Source organism: Cydia pomonella, chromosome 15 (genome assembly GCF_033807575.1).
Source record: "Cydia pomonella isolate Wapato2018A chromosome 15, ilCydPomo1, whole genome shotgun sequence".
In the NCBI taxonomy this organism is placed as follows: Eukaryota; Metazoa; Arthropoda; class Insecta; order Lepidoptera; family Tortricidae; genus Cydia; species Cydia pomonella.
In genome coordinates this window covers 13083981-13103896 of record NC_084717.1, presented here as the reverse complement: position 1 = coordinate 13103896, position 19916 = coordinate 13083981, and the positions used below count along the sequence as shown (strand labels likewise).

Genomic DNA, 19916 nt, shown 5'->3' with positions numbered 1-19916 from the left:
TGTATTTAAAATACATTATTTTAAACAGAGTATTTTTGTATTATGTATTTCAAATACCTGTCACCGAAGTTATTTGTATTTTATATTTCAAATACAATTTTTTATGTAATTTGTAATTTGTATTTGAAATACGATGAAGGCAGTATTTTGCCCAACCCTGCCCCCCAACTTCTAAAATAACAGAATGATAAAACTAAAAAAAATATATGATATACATTACCTACCATGCAAACTTTCACCGAAAATTGGTTTGAACGAGATCTAGTAAGTAGTTTTTTTAATACGTCATAAATCGTACGGAACCCTTCATGCGCGAGTCCGACTCGCACTTGGCCGCTTTTTTATTTGGCCCTGAGATATTTAGTGTCGCGACAAACAGCTTACATATATGGTAATAAATAAATAAAAATAAAATAAAATAAAAATAAAAATCATTTATTTCGGACGACACAATCCATATTTTGTTAGTTCAAATATACTTAAATTACTATGTTAGTACCTAAACTAAGATGTTGGGAGGTCCAGTGCCTAATTAATGCACTGTCCCATCTCCCTGCCACGACGGCCAGGAGACTGTGGCGGCTGTCGCGCACCCTTCGGAGCGTCGCGGCGCAGCGCTTGCGCATCGTCGCGTGGAAACCGTCCACATGCGCGTCGGCGAACATGCCCGACGCACTGCAGTATCGCGGCAGCCGCAACAGTACCCTGAACGCGTCATTGTACTGTACACGCATGGCATTTATAGAACGCTGCGTGTATCTCGTCCACAGGCTGCAGGCGTACAGCGAGGTACAATACGCTCGAAAAAGTGTTATTTTAACTTGCGCTGTACACCTGCTGAACCTACGGGCGACCATATTAGCCCTAATAGCTAATGCCCTACGCTCGCGTTCGATGTCCGCGTCGTCACGCATATCGTCGGTGACCAAGTACCCAAGATACTTAAAGGAATAAACCCTCCTCAGTTGTACGCCATTCAAGCGAATGGGTGGGACGTATGATGGGCACTTGCTCCCCGCCTTAAAAACCATGTACTCACTTTTCGCGACATTATATCGTAAGTTATGTTTTTGGGCATAAGACTCGCACTTCTCAATTAGTATTCTTATACCACCGATCGATGGGCTCAACAGTACCATGTCATCGGCATAACTTATATTATTAAAGCACACCCTATCTATATGACAACCAACATGAGTACTGCTGAGCTCACCGATCAGGGCATCCATATACAAATTGAACAGCTTGGGTGAGGTCAACCCCCCCTGCCTCACCCCGCACTCGAGTCCGTACTCGTCGGACATCACGTCACCCCAACGCACACTATTTCTCTGGCCAGAGTACCAACACCTAAATATGCGTGTGAGTTCTCGAGGAAATTGCACATCGTCAAGTTTTTTCCAAAGTAAATTGTAATTAACAAGATCGAAGGCTTTACTAAGGTCTAAAAAACACGCATAAATAGGTGTTTTCCTACGCGTATAGTACTCGACAGCCTGCTTCAAACAAACAATAGCACTTTCGGTAGATAAGCCTGCACGGAAGCCGAACTGCGCGTCGTGCAATTTTAAATACCTATCCAATTGTACGTTGAGCAGGCCGTCGAGCACCCTCGCTACAATTGTTGCCAGAGAAATAGGTCTATAGTTAGCACTATCCGAAATGTCACCCGTCTTATTTTTGACAATAGGTATTACAATCGTTTTAGTCATAAGCGGTGGTAGGTAAGAGTGACATATGCATAGGTTATAAAACATTGCTAGTACTCGAGGCAGGTGGGGACCGGCACACTGCAGGTGCTCGATGCTCAAGTGGTCGTGACCGGGAGATTTACCCCTTTTCATACCTTTTATTATTTGACTTACGTCGCTAATACTGAACCTGGTCTGTGACTCCCCGTCCAGTCCGCCAGCATCGAGCACCTGCTGCGGCTCGACCTCGCCGATGTCGGTGGAAGAGCACCTCACATTGAACTGTTCCATAAACACGTTAGCAATACACTTAGGATCCGAGATACCGTTAACGCTTACAGACAGACCAGGCCTAGACTCCATTCTTTTCGTACTTTTCCAAAAGTTTTTAAAATCATTATTTTTATGGTGAGTGGCAAGTAAATCCATTTTTATTTGTTCTTGATGATTCTGGACCCACCTTAGTCTCGATTTAAATACCTTTCGACTGTGACACATAGCATCAAAAACAGATCCCCCCCTGGGCTTGCCGTACCAGACCCACTCCTCGAATCTAGCCCTCGCCTCTCTGTGCGCATCACTAACATGCTTATTCCATCCTATTACCTTCTTTTTAACACTGGCTAGACCACTCGTGACGGCCTTACTGCATGAAGAAGCTTCACATAGCGAGGATATTATTTTAAGGTACAAATTATCAAGTATCCTGCAATGTTCATAGTTATCCATACAGTATCCGTCATAGCAGTTGGAAAGCTCAGAAGGAAAATCAATAGTCTTTAATAGTTCGTTACATTTATTCATATAATTCTCTATTTCATAGGAAGTTCTCTCCCCCCAAACAACGTTCTTTTTATTCGAGATTACACTGTTTTCCTTATTATTATTACATATGTGCTTAGATTTAACCGCGTCAAGATTACATTTCATTACAATGGGATAATGATCTGAACAGTAAACATCATAGTCGATATACACATCTATAATAGTGTCCCACGCAGCTGTTGTGGTCACGCAATGATCTAACCATCGTTTCGACCCGTGTGTTTCACTTAAGTACGTATGCGCGCCCGAGTCTATGCCTAGTTTTACCGTATCGGCACAAATCCACCCCTGTTCCGCACAAAAACTAGACATCTCGTCCCAAAACAACTCACCCGGGTGCGCGTTGAAGTCACCTAATATATAAACATTTTCAACGCAATTTTCTTTTACAATAGCGTCTATTGCACTCATACACTGCACGAAATCAGGTAAGTTATCCACACCATTGATTGGCATGTATACGCAAAATATTATTATATGCTTATCGCCCGACGATATCTTAACCGCACTGATTCTAACATTGTCGCACTGGATAACCGTAGTCGATGGAAACAACTTCTTACGCCATAAAATAGCAGTCCCGCCGAACGGCCGGCCCCGCAGGATACCCGTAGACGTGTCAACTGCTGATGTTCCGGTACAGGCAAACTCGTCACTGATGCTGCTTAGATATCCGAGGTCATGAGGTAGAATCCAAGTCTCTTGTAAAGCTATAATATCAGCCGTGCTACACAATCGTTTTATATCATCAATTGACCGCTTAACACTTCGACAGTTAAAAGAGCAAAGGGTAACTTCATTTATTTTACTTATTCCCATTGACTGCTTTGTTGTTAGAACTCGTCGTAGCGTGCGTAGCAATAGTAGCGTCCACCGTAGCACTCACAGCCGCTTGGGAGGTAGATGCGTAATCATTGTTTTCGGTAGGTTTATAACTAGAAGTTATAAAACGGCGAAATATAACTCCGCTCGGCCACAACTTCTCGTCCAGAAACATATTCACTTTATTTTTGCACACGTAGAACTTATAAGCGTTGTGATTGCTGTTTTTATTTTTCATAACTATTTGATCAAGCAAGATGTTATCTTTGGTTTTTTCGCGTATATATTCCGTAATATCTGATTTCGAAGTATCCTTATAATATGCGTAATAATATGCGTATATCATGTATAGTCGGTACAGTTAGTTTGAATTGGCTTCGTATTAATATTTGTAGAAAGTAAAACCTTATTTTTAAAGAATCCAGATTGACATGTTTGGCTTTATAACGATTACCTATTCATCAAAGTTTGATTTCAAATATTCATATTAAATGGCACATTTATCGAAGTTGATTTCTTTGTATGTATTTCTTTTTTTAACATTCGATTTTGTACTAATAGTATTGTCAGCGAATGAGTTAAGTTAAACTCAAACTAACTAAGCAGTTAAATAGAACCGTACTATGAAATGTCAGCATAGGTTATGTCAATGACCAATTTTTACATTGTTTATTGGAATTTTATGCAATTCGTGTTGTCCTTTTTTTAATGTAAATACATATTTTACTATACATATTTAAAATATATTGTCTTTCATATTTGGAAATCATTTTTAGCATTTTTGTGGAAAAAATTATTTATTTATTTTTATTTAGGTAGATAGGCAGGCGTTCGACCACGATCACGCCTGATGGTAAGTGATGATGCGGTCTACGGTGGAGCACGCTAGATAGATGCGAAATCTTTTCTTCTTGTGTACATCGGTGAAATTCTATGATTTTCAACGTCTGTTTTCAAAGACTACCTACGCCTTGTCAGTAAAATAAATTAGGAGTTACCTACCACTGAAAATCCTCAATAGCGAAGATCAAATAGAATCTTGCCAGGTTTAGCTCACACAATGATAGATTGCCAACATTGCCATCGTTTACTGAGCATACAGAATCAGAGTAAACTAAAAGCAGTTAGAAAAAATCCTATATTTTCTGGTTTTTTTTTCAGTCGTTTTAGGGAGCAAATGGGTAGGAATAGAACGACTCATATAATAGTTATTTTAGCCATAAAAAGTATAGACGGTATACGGTAATCTTATTGAAGACATGCTCGCAAATATATGTCAGTTTAGTTTTTGGATACCACTTGTAGTTTATTCAAATCACATCAGCTTTAGAGAATTAATCAATAGGTCCGAATCATATTACGATAGTTTCACACTCCTGTCACTCACCATAAAATAAAGAGACACATTTCCACCACAATCAAAACAAAAGCGCCTCAGGCTGCATATTTTCGCGTATGACCGCGCGCCGCGCAATCGGATTATCGCGTAATCAGCGTTGATTAGCGCCGCATAGTAATGAGGCGAAAATTGCGCGCACTTCGCTGTAGTGCATTGTTTTCAGCCTGATTGTGCCTCGCGAGGTACGGGACAATGGCGGGCTATCGGCAAAGTTTAGCCGTGGAATATTGTAAAGCTTCAAATGATTGATGTTTTCGAATTTAAACTGTCGTGGGCCATACTGACATTAAGCTAATACATGATATCTTAGTCAAACCGTGAAATTAGCTTAATGATCGATGTTTTATTCGAATGTGTTGAGATAAAACAAAAGTAAGCAATTTTCATCCCATTCCATTCCTTATGACTCACTGCATTGTTATTTCACAAAGTACTTTTTAATGAAATCATTTTTTAATGTACCAATCTAAGGTACCTGCCAGTAAAGTATACCAAGGGCCGGATTCGAACTTTTGTTTGAAGAAACGACATATCCGATCCATATCGTATCTTTAGCAAATTTTGGACGTACCTTAAAGTTTGAATCGGGCCGCAGATTTTATCTACAAAGATGCTTAAAGATGCTTAAAGTTAGTGGTAGTACCAACCTGTGGATACCGGTTGATGGTGTTGGGGTGCGGGTAGGGCTGGTAGCCCCGGTAGCCCTGGATGTTGCGCATCATACCGTTGCAGCCAGGTAGTACCGCCGGTGCTAGCGCCTTCTGTAGTTGCTTCTCTTGCTTGCGGTATTTGGCACGCCTATTTTGAAACCAGACCTAAAACAATAATAATATTTACATCTATGTCTGACAATTTGACAAACAGGAGTTGAATTTCAAGTTTTTGAAAAAAAAAAAAACATTATAGTTAAAGTACGGTCGCAATCGACTAAACTAAATAAAGAAGCTTTACCCGAAGCTCAGTTAGTAAGCGTAAACGTCATTAGGTTCAGTACGTGACTTAGTTTTAAACGATTTGCACTGTGCCAAGGCTGACACCAAGCTTTATAACTACTTATAGAGCAAGAGCTTTGACTCAGAGTACTTGACACTTTTTTTTTAATAAAATCATACGAGTTTATTTTCTCAAGGTTTTTTTTACAATATTAGTTGTCTAGCGGACCCCAGGCTCCCATGAGCCGTGACAAAATGCCGGGAAAACGCGAGGAAGGAGAAGAAGAAGATTGAGTTAAAGCCGATCCTTAGACTATTAGTTACTTCTAAGTTCTACTTTTAGCTATTTCTTTAGAAAACTGATATAATTCAATTAATATCACAAATCTTCATACCTATATGTTTCTCCAAAGTTAAACATGACCTAATTAGGATTAGGAATACGTGGTTAAAGTTTTCGCGCCTTAAACTTACAAATCAAGCTATTTAGCTATTTTCAATTGCTTTAGATAATTCGATTTTAGTAGCTTTACACATTAGTATTTTTTTGCGCATACTCGTGCAACCAACTAAAGTTGTCAGCCTACCGTAAAAAAGCGAAATCGATACGCCATATAGTTAAATGTAATCGAATGAACCGCTCACGAAGAGGTACATACTTCCCTCGCTTAATGACATTAACGACAACATAAAAGACGAAACAACAAAACATAGTAGCGAGTATAGTCTAATCTGCGTGTTGTCAACAGGAATGAGCGTACGTCGTTTGATATGGTGATTACAGCTGATTAGAGGGGTGGGCCCGACGGGAGGGCCGCGCCCTCTACGCACTCTCCATATAAATAAACCGATACACTCTATATAGGTATAGGGTAGCCGAACCCTCCCTACGCGTACCTATATACTTGTATTAACTGTAGGAGGAAACGTAAATGGGATATTAGTTTTTGCACTGACATTCTACGCGTTGTAGTGGAAAATGAGGCAATATCCGACTGGTTTAAATGACGATGCGAGGATTTTGTAGCTTTGATGGTTTATTTTTGAAAGCAATGGAATTATTTGGTGGACTTTTTTCCTTATTGTTGTATCAGTATACACTGGGCTCTATTTTATTGCATTAAGTTACTAGGCACAAACATAAATACTAGATACTTAACATATCGTTGGTCTTTGACCCGGCCCGGTAGGGTCTGGCAACGTGTCCTCAGTGAACGCCTTCTACATATAACAAATTTAACAGAAAATCAATTTGGCTTTACTGCGGGCCAAGGAACTACAGACGCGATCCACGCAATTAGATTGGTAATGGAGAAGGCTCGTGAAAACAAGCAAACTTTATGGATGGTCTTCATAGATCTCGAAAAAGCGTTTGATCGTGTGCCGAGAAGTCTGATATGGCAAGCTCTCCAAGCTCAGAATGTACCCGAATGCTATGTCAGACTATTAATGGACATGTATCGAAACGTGCAGACCAGTGTAAGAAGTCCGGCCGGTATGCCATCGAGCTTCGACATCAAAGTAGGAGTTCATCAAGGTAGTGTGCTGAGGCCATTGCTATTTAATATCACCATGAACTATCTTACTGAGAAAATTCAGAAACCTACGCCGTGGAATCTCCTATATGCAGATGATGTGGCTCTGATCTCTGACAGTATACACGATATACAAGAAAACCTGGATCAGTGGAAGGAATCCCTCGAATCGAATGGGTTGCGCAGAACAAGGACTGAATACATGGTCTGCAACTTCAGTCCCGATGAGTCAAGCCGGTCGAGCGTAGCCGTCACGCTAGATGGTAATGCCTAGAGTAAATACATTCAAATATTTAGGCTCAGTTCTCGCAGAAGACGGATCGATAACCGCTGACATTACACATAGAACTACATGTGGGTGGAATAAATGGCGCACCCTAACAGGAGTCTTATGTGATCCCAAGATGCCAATAAGAACCAAAGGTAAGGTTTATAAAACCGCTGTAAGACCAATTCTACTCTACGGTAGTGAAACCTGGGCTATGAAGAAAAAAAAAGAACAAAAACTTCATACCACGGAAATGCGTATGCTGCGCTGGGCGGGTGGAGTTACACTTAAGGACAAAGTGCGCAATGAGCACATAAGAAGGAGTTTCAAAGTTGTTCCTATTACAGAGAAAATAACTGAGACTAGACTGAGACGGTTTGGGCATGTGCATCGTAGACACGATGACCATATTGTTAAAAAGTGCCTTTCCATGACTACACAAAAGAGAGGGAAGGGCAGGCCACAGACTACGTGGATGACTAACGTCTAGAAGGACATGAAAGAATGTGGCCTGTCTGTCGACGATGCAAAACAGCGGAATAGATGGCGCCTCAAAATCAAGAAAGCCGACCCCGCGTAACGGTATAAGGCGAGGACCTTGGTCACGGTGAAGCGTATGTCTCTCTATTTGTAATTTTAAACAATTGGGCCCTGTACGTGTACCTATCTAATATTCATTATAAATAGATCGTGTTATTTAGGAATTTGCGTGCCTTGATTCGTATTGCCATGTTATTAAAGGTTAGATTTGACATATCTGCGCGCCATCGTGGATAACACGAACTTGAATAAATATGGAGACTAAAGCTCAAAAAACCGCGCGTATGTTGACAACGTCAATTATTGTTATACCGCGCAAGAAGTTTGACATATACTTGACATAATTTTTTTTAGCCAATTAAACTTTTATTTTTTAATCATAACGGGAAATGCTGTATTGGCTAAATAGACAAAGCTTATAACTTTCAGTGATATGTGTCAGCTAAGTGTCAGTCATATTGCTGTTCTACGAAATCCAAAATGTATTGAGAAAAGTCTATATATCTACAAGGTGCCCGTGAGCATTATACCGTCGCTGTTAGTAGGGTACGGTGTCGGAATTTCATTGATTTAATATGTATGACCAAGCAAACTCCGCAAAAGTAGCTTATGAAAAAACACGTTATGCTGCTAACAGATGATCTTATTGAGAATTAGCTCGTGTGATCGGAGATATTGATACTTCATATTCAGTTCAGTTAGACTAAACGTTAATCAGATTGAAATAGAATAGAAATAGAAATAGAATTTGTTTTATTCATAAACACACAAACAGTAATAGACAGACATAAAAGAGAACATAGTGAGAGTAAAGTGTCACGAAATGGCCTCATCTCAGCATGTTGCTGGCGACTTCCAGCGCTGATCTTCCGATGAGACCATCGAGTGCGAAGTAATCACGGAAGGTAACAGAAAAAAGGAAAGATACATAAAATAAACATGACGAACATACTTAACACTAAATAAAATTGCACGGACGAAACGAACGTCCAGTCTGTACCGGTCCGGTCGGATCGTATCGTGGTGCGGCATTAAGCGTGCGCAACTAGCGCCAGGTCAGATTGATTAGTTGTTGATGAGTTACGGGATTAGTTTGTTTAGTCTGACTGAATAGTTTTTAATACTAGTATGGAGATTCATTCGGTAACAAAAGCAACAAAATGTGACCGTGGAGTACCAAAGATGGAATTCTTAATATGAAGGTTCGTTGTGTTCGTCTGTTTGCCCGTCCGTTCGTCGGTCCATTCGCCCGTCTTTCTGTCCGTATAAATCGTGTTGTCTGTGTTCGTATTTTTTGGAACATAAATATATTTTGTGCTACCTATGTATTTAATTTACAAATCAAAATAAAATATATTTTTAGGGCGCCATGTAACAAAAAGTGAAAACAAATTGTATTTATAATTTAATAATTATAAAACTTCATTATCAAACTTAATAATTACTTTCAACTCCTACCGTATTAAGGTGTGGAACACTCCATGCGTGGTCCGACACCCACATGAGCAGGTTTTAGGGTTCCGTAGACAAATGGCAAAAAGCTTCATCATGTCCGTCTGTCCGTCCGTCCCTCTGTCCGTCCCTCTGTCCGCACGTCACAGTAATTTTACTCGGAAACCATAAGAATATTTCAATTAAATTTGTAAACGGTGGCAAACAAGCATACGGCCCGCCTGATGGTAAGCAGTCACTGTAGTCTATGGACGCCTGCAACTTCAGAGGTGTTACATGCGCGTCGCCGACCTTTTAAAAATCTGTACACTCCTTTTTTGAAGAACCTCATGTAGACCCGCGGGAAAACCTAATCGAATTAAAAATTCAAATCGAAAAATATATATCCTTTTATAAAATATATATTTATATAAAATATTTTTTGGGGCACATGAGCCTAACTCAAAGTGACAAAAAACAGTATATAAATCCAACGTGCCACATCATTCGATGGACCATTAAAAACAATATTAAGCTTTCTAACAAAGTGTTTTGATTTTAGTGAATATTTTCGAAATTCGTCAGGTGACAATCAATACTCAGTAGGTAATTGCAAAAACAAAATAAACAAAAATTTTATCTTCTTTTGATAAGGTCAAGGAATTTAATTTCCTACCCATTTCGTACCTTGTCACAGTGACAAACAACATGAAAGTCGCTAGAGACCTCATACTATTGTCACTGTGGCAAGGTACGAAATGGGTAGGAAATTAAATTCTTTGACTGTACCAGCACAGAGCCATAGTGATCCGGGTAAGTAATAGAACGTATACAAACCTATAATATATCACTCTGAATGTATAAATTCAATTTGTATAATTTTGATCGGAATAATATTCAATTGCAATAACATGCAATATGTATAACAACGAATTCTATAATTGTAAATTGTATAATAAACACTACATATATCATTGTTTACGATAACATTAGTAAGGTATAACGTTGAAATAATATAACATACAAAACAAATATCATACATTAAAAATAAGCGCCTACTATTTGTTAGGTGCAATTACGCAGATAGCGTGCATAGTTGCACCTTTATTTTTCTAAACTGGTATTGCAATAGATGTGGGTAAGAATAAAATAATCTTAAATTTATTACTATTTACTTTGAGTTTGTAGTGATTAGAACGCAATTAAGTGGAGTTAAGTTTATAATGGAATCGTACAAATGTGAAACATTTAAAAGTGCTAAGGGAGGAATAAAGTTGTTTATAAATGGCTATAGTTATTGCAAGAATCGACAAGTAGATAGTAAATATTACTGGATTTGTGAATTGAGGCATAGGGAGCAGTGTAAGGCTCGAGCCATCACAGTTACAAACGGCGAAAGTGATCTTCATATAGTTAAAAAGGTAGATGACAACCACAATCATGACCCAAACCCATTTAAGCTGGAAATTTCAAACATTATTGAGGACATAAAAAATGAATCAAGAAGCCATTCTGATCTGAAAACTTGTCGTATTTTACAAAACTGTAAAAGGAACTACGACTGTACTACACTTTCACAATTGCCTTCCACATCATCTTTACGGCAAATTGCGTATAGAGAGAAGCAAAAAGGGAAACCAACTTTAATTGAACCAAAAGATATCTTCTTCACTTTGCATGAAGACATATTGCAATTACAGAATGCAAGTTTTGTTATTGCCGATAAATTTATTACTGAGCGTAAGAGAATTATAATACTATCATCTTTATGTATGATGAGATATTTAGGGAGATCTGCTCTATGGATTATGGACGGCACCTTTTCTGTGGCAGGAGTATTCCAGCAACTGTACGTCATACATGGAAATATTTTCCAGGACAATAGACAAACATATCCTTTGGTATACACATTTTGTAGTCACAAAGACAAAGCGACTTACATCAAAATGTTAGAAGCTATTATTGAATACTGTCAAGAAAACGATATTGAAATAAACGTTAAACATGTAATAATGGACTTCGAAATGGCCGCAATACAGAGCGTGAAGTATTATTTTGATCATGTCCAAATAAACGGATGTTTTTTCCATTTGGGGCAACAGATGGTAAATCAACTTTATACGGTATTGATAAACAATTTTCTATTGAGATGAAATGTCTTCTAGCTTTGGCTTTTTTGGAACCCGATGAAATTCCAAAATACTTTAAAATGCTTAAAAAACAGTGCTCGCCTGAAGCCGAAAATATAATTGGTGATTTTGGTAAGGATTATGTTTTAAATCAGCCAATATTTCCTCCGACTCTATGGAGTGTTTCTACTTTGGAATCACGTGGCTTACCGCGAACTCAAAACAGTGCCGAATCGTGGCACCACAGATTTAACCAAATAATCGATAAGGTGCAGCCCGGTTTTTATCATGTGGCTGTAGAACTCCTGCATGAGAGCATAAAGGTTTTGGCCGATATAGAAAAACTGAAAAACGGCGAGCCATCCGTCAAGCGTAAGAAAATACACGAGCAACAACAAGCGCGTATTAATAATGTGATAAAACGGAAACCTGAGTATTCCGAATGTGAATATCTTAAAGCAATCGCATCTAATTTAAGTTTGAAAAACAATAAAATAACGACACGTTTTTTTGGTCAACTGCATGTATTTTTGCAAAATATAATGTACTTTTCATTGCATAATCGATTGTTTTTTTTTCCTCACTACCGAAATTACATTATTTAAATATATTTTTGTGTGTTAGTTAATGAACAGATACAGTTTTTAAATTATTATGAAATGAGCAGTGTATTTGAAACATCTATACTATGCGAATTTATATTTCAACGTAGTTTGCTACATATTTATTTATTACAGATTGCAGCTTTTTTCTGTGGTAATTCTGGTGCTAATTTCTTTATCTAGAGGGTCACAGTTCTAACCTAACCTAACCCACTTTTCTGTTAACAGTTTCTTTCTCCGAAGCCTCAGAGTTCTAACCTAACCTGCTACCTATTCTGGAAACAATTTATTTATCTAGGGGGTCACAGTTCTAACCTAACCTAACCCACTTTTAGCAGTTTTTTTCTAGTAGTGTGTTCTATGAGGTTTGAAATTCTAGGTCATCCTACTAATTTTACTACTTAATTATATAAGATGATATTTATATTTTAATATGTATATATTATGACAGTTATATGAAATGAGCTTAACTTATAATTATACCAAACAGCCATATGTATGTCGTATGTTATATTATTTTTATGTTATACTAATTGAAAGTATACGTTTACTTTATTATACATAAGATTAGTATACATTTTTAACGTTTGTAAACTGAAATTATTCCAAAAGTGCGTATATATTATAGGACGCACCCATAGTGATCCATGGCTCTGAACTTCTGATAGCAATTAGTGAGTTTTGGTTGTCACCTGACGAAATAATCACTTTAACCCTCTAACTTTTAACTTTCAAAATTAAGTAAATATAGCTTATTAAGAAACAAAACTTTTCACAAGAAAAAATATTACATGTTGTCATTTCTACCACTTATGTGCTGGAAATATAACTTCATGAAATGTTCTGAAAACTGTTTTTGTATTTCTTACTTTAAACTAGACATTAAAGTATGTAACATTTTTTAAACTCTATTATTACGTCCTTTACGATAAGGTGTCGGCTTACGTGAGCGAATAACTCCCGAACGCGGCGCGGCGCGGCGCGGGTGAATTCAATCGTTTGATACCAATGGAAGTGTCCTACGTTGGAACGGCGAACTCGTTGTGAACGTGAATGCCGTTGTAGTATAGTCAAATTAACGAAAAGTATGGAAGTAAGTCGTGTAGTCGTGCTTTTTTTGGATTCGTTAGATGGCGCAACTAGATTATTTCCCCCGAGTTGCACCGTTTTTATTATGTACGGAAGACCGTTAAATTTTAGGTATAAACTATAAAGTGCCGTAATTTTGGAGTAAATTAAAAGCTATTGGGTTCAAGCTAAGTAGTGTATAGAGAACACCTTGGTGCATAGTATATCTTAATTAAAAAGATGTGCAATGTATGATACCCTAAAAAAAATTTTTTTTTCGATTGCGGCTCGAGGATAAGTCAGTCGGTTGGTGCAATCTCAAGTTAAGCTTTTTAAAGCATTATAAACATTCAGTTAACTTTGCACGCCTGGGCAAATTATGGAACATGTATTTTTAATTATTTTGTACATTGTGCTTCGGGGGAAATTAAGAGAGACGTGAAAATTTTAAAAACGGTACTTATCTAAAGACACTACATTCGCACTAAATAAAAAATAGATTTTTTTTACCGGAAGTTTGTCAAAAAGTAAATAGAATTAATCGCAACGAACTGCAAGCGAAGGTGGTTGCCGCACACGGCGCGGGGCGCGCGGGGCGGGGAGATAGCGCAGCGCGCAGCTAGGATTTGCAATATCCGACAATTTTTCGGATCCGGATACATAGAAATAGGATATCAAGAACAACTGTCAAACTTCAAAAGTGCGACCAAAAATGAAATGCAAGTTTGTGCGTAAATTGTCTATGTGAGATCAAAAATAGTGATGTCATGTTACAACATATTAATAATATATCGGTGTTTGACCGCTTTATCGACTACTTATTCAAATGTGTTTGATTGTATAAAAAAATGTTATACGAGTAGGTATGAAGGCGCTTCCCTTAGGGTCATATAGGGCCCAAAAGGTGCCTTTGATGAAACCAGCACCATATTTTAGTATGTTGTTAAGCATGTTATTTTGACAAAAAAACCATCGGGAGACAGTTTCAAACGTGGTTAAGTCACCAGTTATGACGTCATCAAAATGGCCGGTGCCGTGTTCAGAATATTGCGTATACCACAGAAAGTATATCACATGTAAGCTTGTGTGGGGTGTCATAAAAAGCAAAATTAAATGCGCTACAATATCATTTAAACATTTGATCTTGTAAGTACCATAGTTTGCGAGAAATTTTAAGTTTTATTTAAATTTTCCCGAAAAAAAATCCGTTTTTTGTTTTCATCAACTTTACTAGTAACTTTACAGGAAAACATTGTATCAAGATATGAATGCTACATTAGTAAGCTATTAAATTCCATTAAAATTTTGAAAATCGGTTTATAAACAAGCAAATTACATTATTTTTGTTCCATACCGGATGACACCACCAAGAGTCGGATGGCTGTTTCAATACAATTTGCAAGGCAAATGATGTTTAAGTAAAGGTAACTTGCTGAACGATATTTATAGTAAAGTAATATTTTCGATAAAAGTATTATTATCAAAATTAAGAATACTGAGATCGTTTTATTGTAATTTACTCCGGATCTAGCTAATTAAAGTTACACACTAATTAATTAAATCAATCGTAGATCGTAGTGGGACTTTATACGCATTTGCGTACTAGGTACTACGAGTATTTTTGTTTCGACGTAGAACTTGATTGTGTAACACACTAATTAAACAATTTTTTTTTACGTGTTATTTTGTCCCAGAGCATGCACCTTCGCATGCGCAAAGCATAGTGTATTTAAATCCGTGTTTTACTCACCCACACCCTGTACAGCGTTCTTTGCACTTGCAAGACAATAGCTCCTTGCAGCTGAGACTAGCATCAGGAAGGGTTTTCTACAAAGAGGTGTACGCTGGTCCATCATTTTTCTTTCGCCAAGCCTAGTTGCAAGAATCTAGCATTTGTGGGTCGCTATTCAGGTAAATTGGTCCCAATGTGGGTCTGTTAAGCCCTTTTTATATGCTGTAAGAGAGCATCCTGTTGAAGAAATATACTCGATCGCTCTGTTTTTAGGGTTCCGTAGCCAAATGGCAAAAAACGGAACCCTTATAGATTCGTCATGTCCGTCTGTCTGTCTGATTATTTCCTAATCAAGATCCTCCTCGCAGTATTTACATTACCTATTTGTGTCACTACTGGGTGTCACTACTATATGTAGGGTTTGCAATTAGAATATTGTGATATTCTAATTATTCGAATATCCACCAAAATAAATACTTATCCGAATAAACGGATTTAGATAACACAGAAATTACGTTTTTAACTATGTTTTAATACAATGATATTATCCCAACCAATTTTAAATGATTACTTGATTATTATAATAGTTAACATAATGTTATCTCTAAAACCGTACTTAATAAGGAGGGTTTATATCTGGATTAGCTGGTGCATAGTTGGAAATACATCCAATGCCTCACCTCGTGTTCATTCGTCATGAAATACTAACTATGAAAGCAATACTTACTTACTTCACTGGATCAGTGACCCAAAAAGAATCTTGGCCTTTGACACAAGTACAACGTCACTCTGCTCTATTCTGCACCACTCCACGCTAGTTGGATACTCCGAGGGCGTTTTAGGGCTACATCGCTCCTATCTTCTCACAGCCCGATTCTCTCCCGTCCACTCCAAGTGACCAAGTCTGCGAAGTCGTGCGGCGATAATCTCGCTAATTATATTGGGTGCCGCAACTAGCTACTTTAGCTCCCTATTTTTCCTACGCTTTCATCTTCTCTATCTTCATCTCTGATAGGTCCCAGAATATTCCGCCAGAATTTCGTCTTCTTAACTAAGAACTTGTTCTTTTTTTTCTGATTCAGAGTCCAAGTGTAATACTTACCGATGCCATTCATCAAAATCTAATTATTGTCTTATAGACTTGAATCATGGACAGTCTACTGATCAGCTTGGATACTAGAACTCGGTGAAGCGCTGCTGAGCATCTTAGGGCATTTTGGATTCGAACATCTATCTCCTCTTCCCGATTACTTTAGGTAGGTCTTTTCTTTTCGATCTGCGGTGGCAGCATGGTTCTATTTTTATCACTTGTCACTATGCCCTTCATGACAAATGATAAAGAGCCGACCATCTTAGCCCTATTCATTTGGAGATATTCTAGTGGTTGATTATCAGACCATTTTTCTCTCCTTCCTACTCTACTATCCTAGCCTTGGCCTCCAGGTCGCTTTTGTTTTGAGCCTATAGCCCCAAGTCATCAGGATATCCAATAATCTAATGTTTGCATTAAGCAACATTCGCATTCATTGTATAAAGTTACTGCGTGACATGATGTACTTATCAAAATTGATGTGCTGTTAGTATTTGAATTGCTTAAATATATGAAAATACTATATTTAAATGACAAAATTATTCACAAATTTCATTAGAAAATTGTTTCGGTTATAGGTCAATAACCATATTTAACGGATCCGTAATATCCGGATCTTATGACCCGCTAGATCCGGATCTTATAGTTGACGGATATCCGGATATTTCGGATATCCGGATCTCAAACCCTACGTGCAGCGATTGTTCCGAGACAGTTTTGACGGGCAACGAGCACAAATCTTTCTTCTGGCATTAAAACGGAACTATTGTTTTAAACAATCATTGAGTGAAATAAGTAGTCTAACGTTTTCGTAAGTATATGGAAAAACGCGATTTTTCGAATTTAACAAACATTGAGCGTACCTGTATTTAATTTGTTGACTGTCTGTCTGCATACTCAGAAACCTTTTACGAGAGGTATGGGCATTGTGAATGTCATCTCGCTATGTGTGGTAGGGCACAGCACAGCAGATGTCATTCCAGATCTAGAGCAGAGCCCAACTGGGGAAGTACCTCCACCTTACAGAAAATCGCAGCCAAATAACACTAGACCCTACTCATAGTGTTGTGTTCCTGCCGGTGAGTAAGGTTGCTAGAGCTCAACGAGGGGCGGGAGGGGGTTAGGGTCGGCAACGCGCATGTAACTCCTCTGGAGTTGCAGGCGTACATAGGCTACGGATACTGCTTACCATCAGGCGGGCCGTATGCTTGTTTGCCACCGACGTAGTATAAAAGAAAAAAAAAATCATACTATTTTTGCAGTAGGTACATGCCACTACTCGTGCCTCAAGAGCCGTGCTTCGTCGGTGCATCTACGCGCGTTCCTTCTCTTGCCACTAATCACGCGCTTGTCGCTTCTCTGTATTTATTGCTCTACGTTTTTGGTACTTGATTACAAAACTGCATGTTCCGTATAAAAATGCCAATTTTTTATGGGGTGCGAATGTAAACAAAATCAAATGAATATGATTGCATCAATTTCCAATAGTATTAAAATTTCCCCCGAAGTACAACGACAGTAAAACATGAAAAACTACTTTCCGGGTGTCGCACCCTGGTGCGAATTTGACATTGGATTTAGATATTTTTTCTAATTATTTACTCAATTTGCACCGAGTACATTACTTTCCCCAGACCCGCAATGGCCAAAATAGATTTTTTTGTATGTTGTTTTTTTTTTTACCTGTTCCGTAGCTTAAATTAACATAAATAACACGTGCGAATTTAGATATAAGTGTTGTAAAACGTACGCCAAATTGCACCGAGTACACCTTTTTTCTCTTCTTAGTTACAACCATTACATTATTTTCAGCCGATTTCACCCCTTTCCGGGGGGGTGAATTTAGTAACGATTGTATAAAGTTCGATTTTTAGCCCATACAAAACAATCCGTAGTGATTTTATTAGTCCTTAGAATTAGTTCCTGACTTTAGTGAAATTTGAGTTAATTTGACCGTACTATTGGGCCGCCGCGCCGCGCCGTGTCGCATCGCAAGTTATTCGCTCACATATGCCACTGCATAAGAGTTGTTTACCTTTCAGGTCGGCACTGACGCAAAACGCACAAAACGACTCCAAAGCAATCACGAGTTCAACAGAAAAAGATGGGAGTTTTCCTATACAAAGAGTAATTTAATGTGCCTGATAATTCATGTTCTTTTTGTTATTTACATACTATATAAATATTTATCTTTAGTAAAACACGTAAAATATCTTTGGTTGTATTAATTATTAGTAAAGAGGTCCCTTGTAATTTATAGGAAAGCAGTTTATTATTTATTTTATAATTATTGGCTTCAATTAATTTTTCCAAGTTCCAAATAAGTTAAGTGTGTTTTTATGCGATGTTGTATAAAACACATTCCCATACATATTAAGTAAATATACAAGAAGACATTAAACATCCTGTCGCGAATAATTATTCCATTTGCACCACTTCAGAAAAAATAGCTCTAATACTTCACGACTAATAACGATGATTTAACAAAATTTTCTGACATTTTGTAATCATTAAACTGAAAAGGTCGCTATAATCAAGTATTTATATGGGCCAAAACCTGTTAACCTTTCAAATAAACTCCTCTCTGAGCGACATTTAAAGGCAGATAAAGCTTAATTCAGTAAAGATCTTTCGCTGAAGCTAAAACATTTCATCGTATAACAAAGACGGATAGATAGGTATTTTCCGAGGCCGAGTTATCCGGAGAAAACGGTCGCCTTTAAACTGAAAAAGCACGGGATCCAACAAAACATTTTCTTATTTCCAATTGTAGAATTCATTTGAGGGCAGAGACAATGTCGGCGGCGCGCGGGGAGGATGAACGGCTAACTTCGTTACGGATCCATTTGATGGGATTGCAATGCCTCAGGGGCCACCCGCCTCCCGCTACCCTCGTTCGCCCGACAACGTTGTATTTTTATATCGAAATTTCCTCTAGAAGGAGGGAAAGCGACGTCGCTGTCGTCTTTAACGTTTACATTCTTATGTAGCGTCGCCTAAACGTTAATAGCCTCCTACGGAGCGCGTGCGAGCGTACCTACTTACACTTTTACAACCAACAACAAAGAGTCCTATGTCTATATTAAGATCCAATGTTTATGGAACCTTTCGGGTCTGATGTCTACACGTGCCAGCACTTCACACGTGGCACATACGCCAGTGTTTCACGTGCTTTTAGCGGTAGGTATGTACATCGTACGTCCCCGATCTAATGTCATTTCGTGGAACCTTTCATTTTCTTAAGTCGAACTTCGCTTATTGCCGTTGAAATAAAAGAGTCATTTACCGTCTCTTGATGGAGTGTCGGTGAATAAAACATTACTCGTTTGAACTTATACATGGGCGTAATGGAACACTCTATTGTTAAAATGCGTGTAATATTTTCTCATTAGGTATTTTCTTCACGAAATTTAGAGGAAGTTTTCGACGTACTTCTGTATAAAACATCTAAAGCGCCGAATTAGGTGCCCGGGGGACAAATCAATAGCGCACGCCCTGAGGGATTGAGCAATTTTAAAACTGAGATAAAGATCGCTCGGAGTGACTGCAAGCATTTCGTATTCATACGGTCCAGACGACAGATGGCGTTAATTCAATCTGCCTCCGGCCTACGCTCTAAATTCTATTATGCGAGCATTCGCATCATTGATATTTCAAAAATTCTGTTCAAGCTCTGTTAGGGCGATATATTTTGCGCTTGTTTATGACCTACTTATATGTTTTGTTTTTGCGAAATGGATATAAAGTCTTTTTGTAACTTTTTTAAACCATCATAAAATAAAACATAATGTCTGTTAAAGAAAAGAATACCTATGTACAAAACTTGACATAATGTTTTCCAATTTTTTAATA

At 38.0% G+C, this 19916-nt stretch overlaps 2 protein-coding genes across 2 annotated transcripts in view; one reads left to right on the top strand and one right to left on the bottom strand.

Moving 5' to 3' along the window:
• Positions 1 to 18278, top strand: part of LOC133525871 (cilia- and flagella-associated protein 61-like) — a 58537-nt gene extending 40259 nt beyond the window's left edge. Inside the window, exon 33 of the mRNA XM_061862279.1 lies at positions 18107 to 18278. The gene's annotated coding sequence lies outside the window, so the exon portion shown is untranslated. The remainder of the gene's footprint in view (positions 1 to 18106) is intronic.
• LOC133525908 (homeobox protein aristaless-like 4) overlaps positions 1 to 19916 on the bottom strand; it is a 53441-nt gene that overhangs the window by 11102 nt on the left and 22423 nt on the right. Inside the window, exon 4 of the mRNA XM_061862325.1 lies at positions 5385 to 5552. Within this exon, the coding sequence (XP_061718309.1) occupies positions 5385 to 5552 (168 nt within the window). The remainder of the gene's footprint in view (positions 1 to 5384; positions 5553 to 19916) is intronic.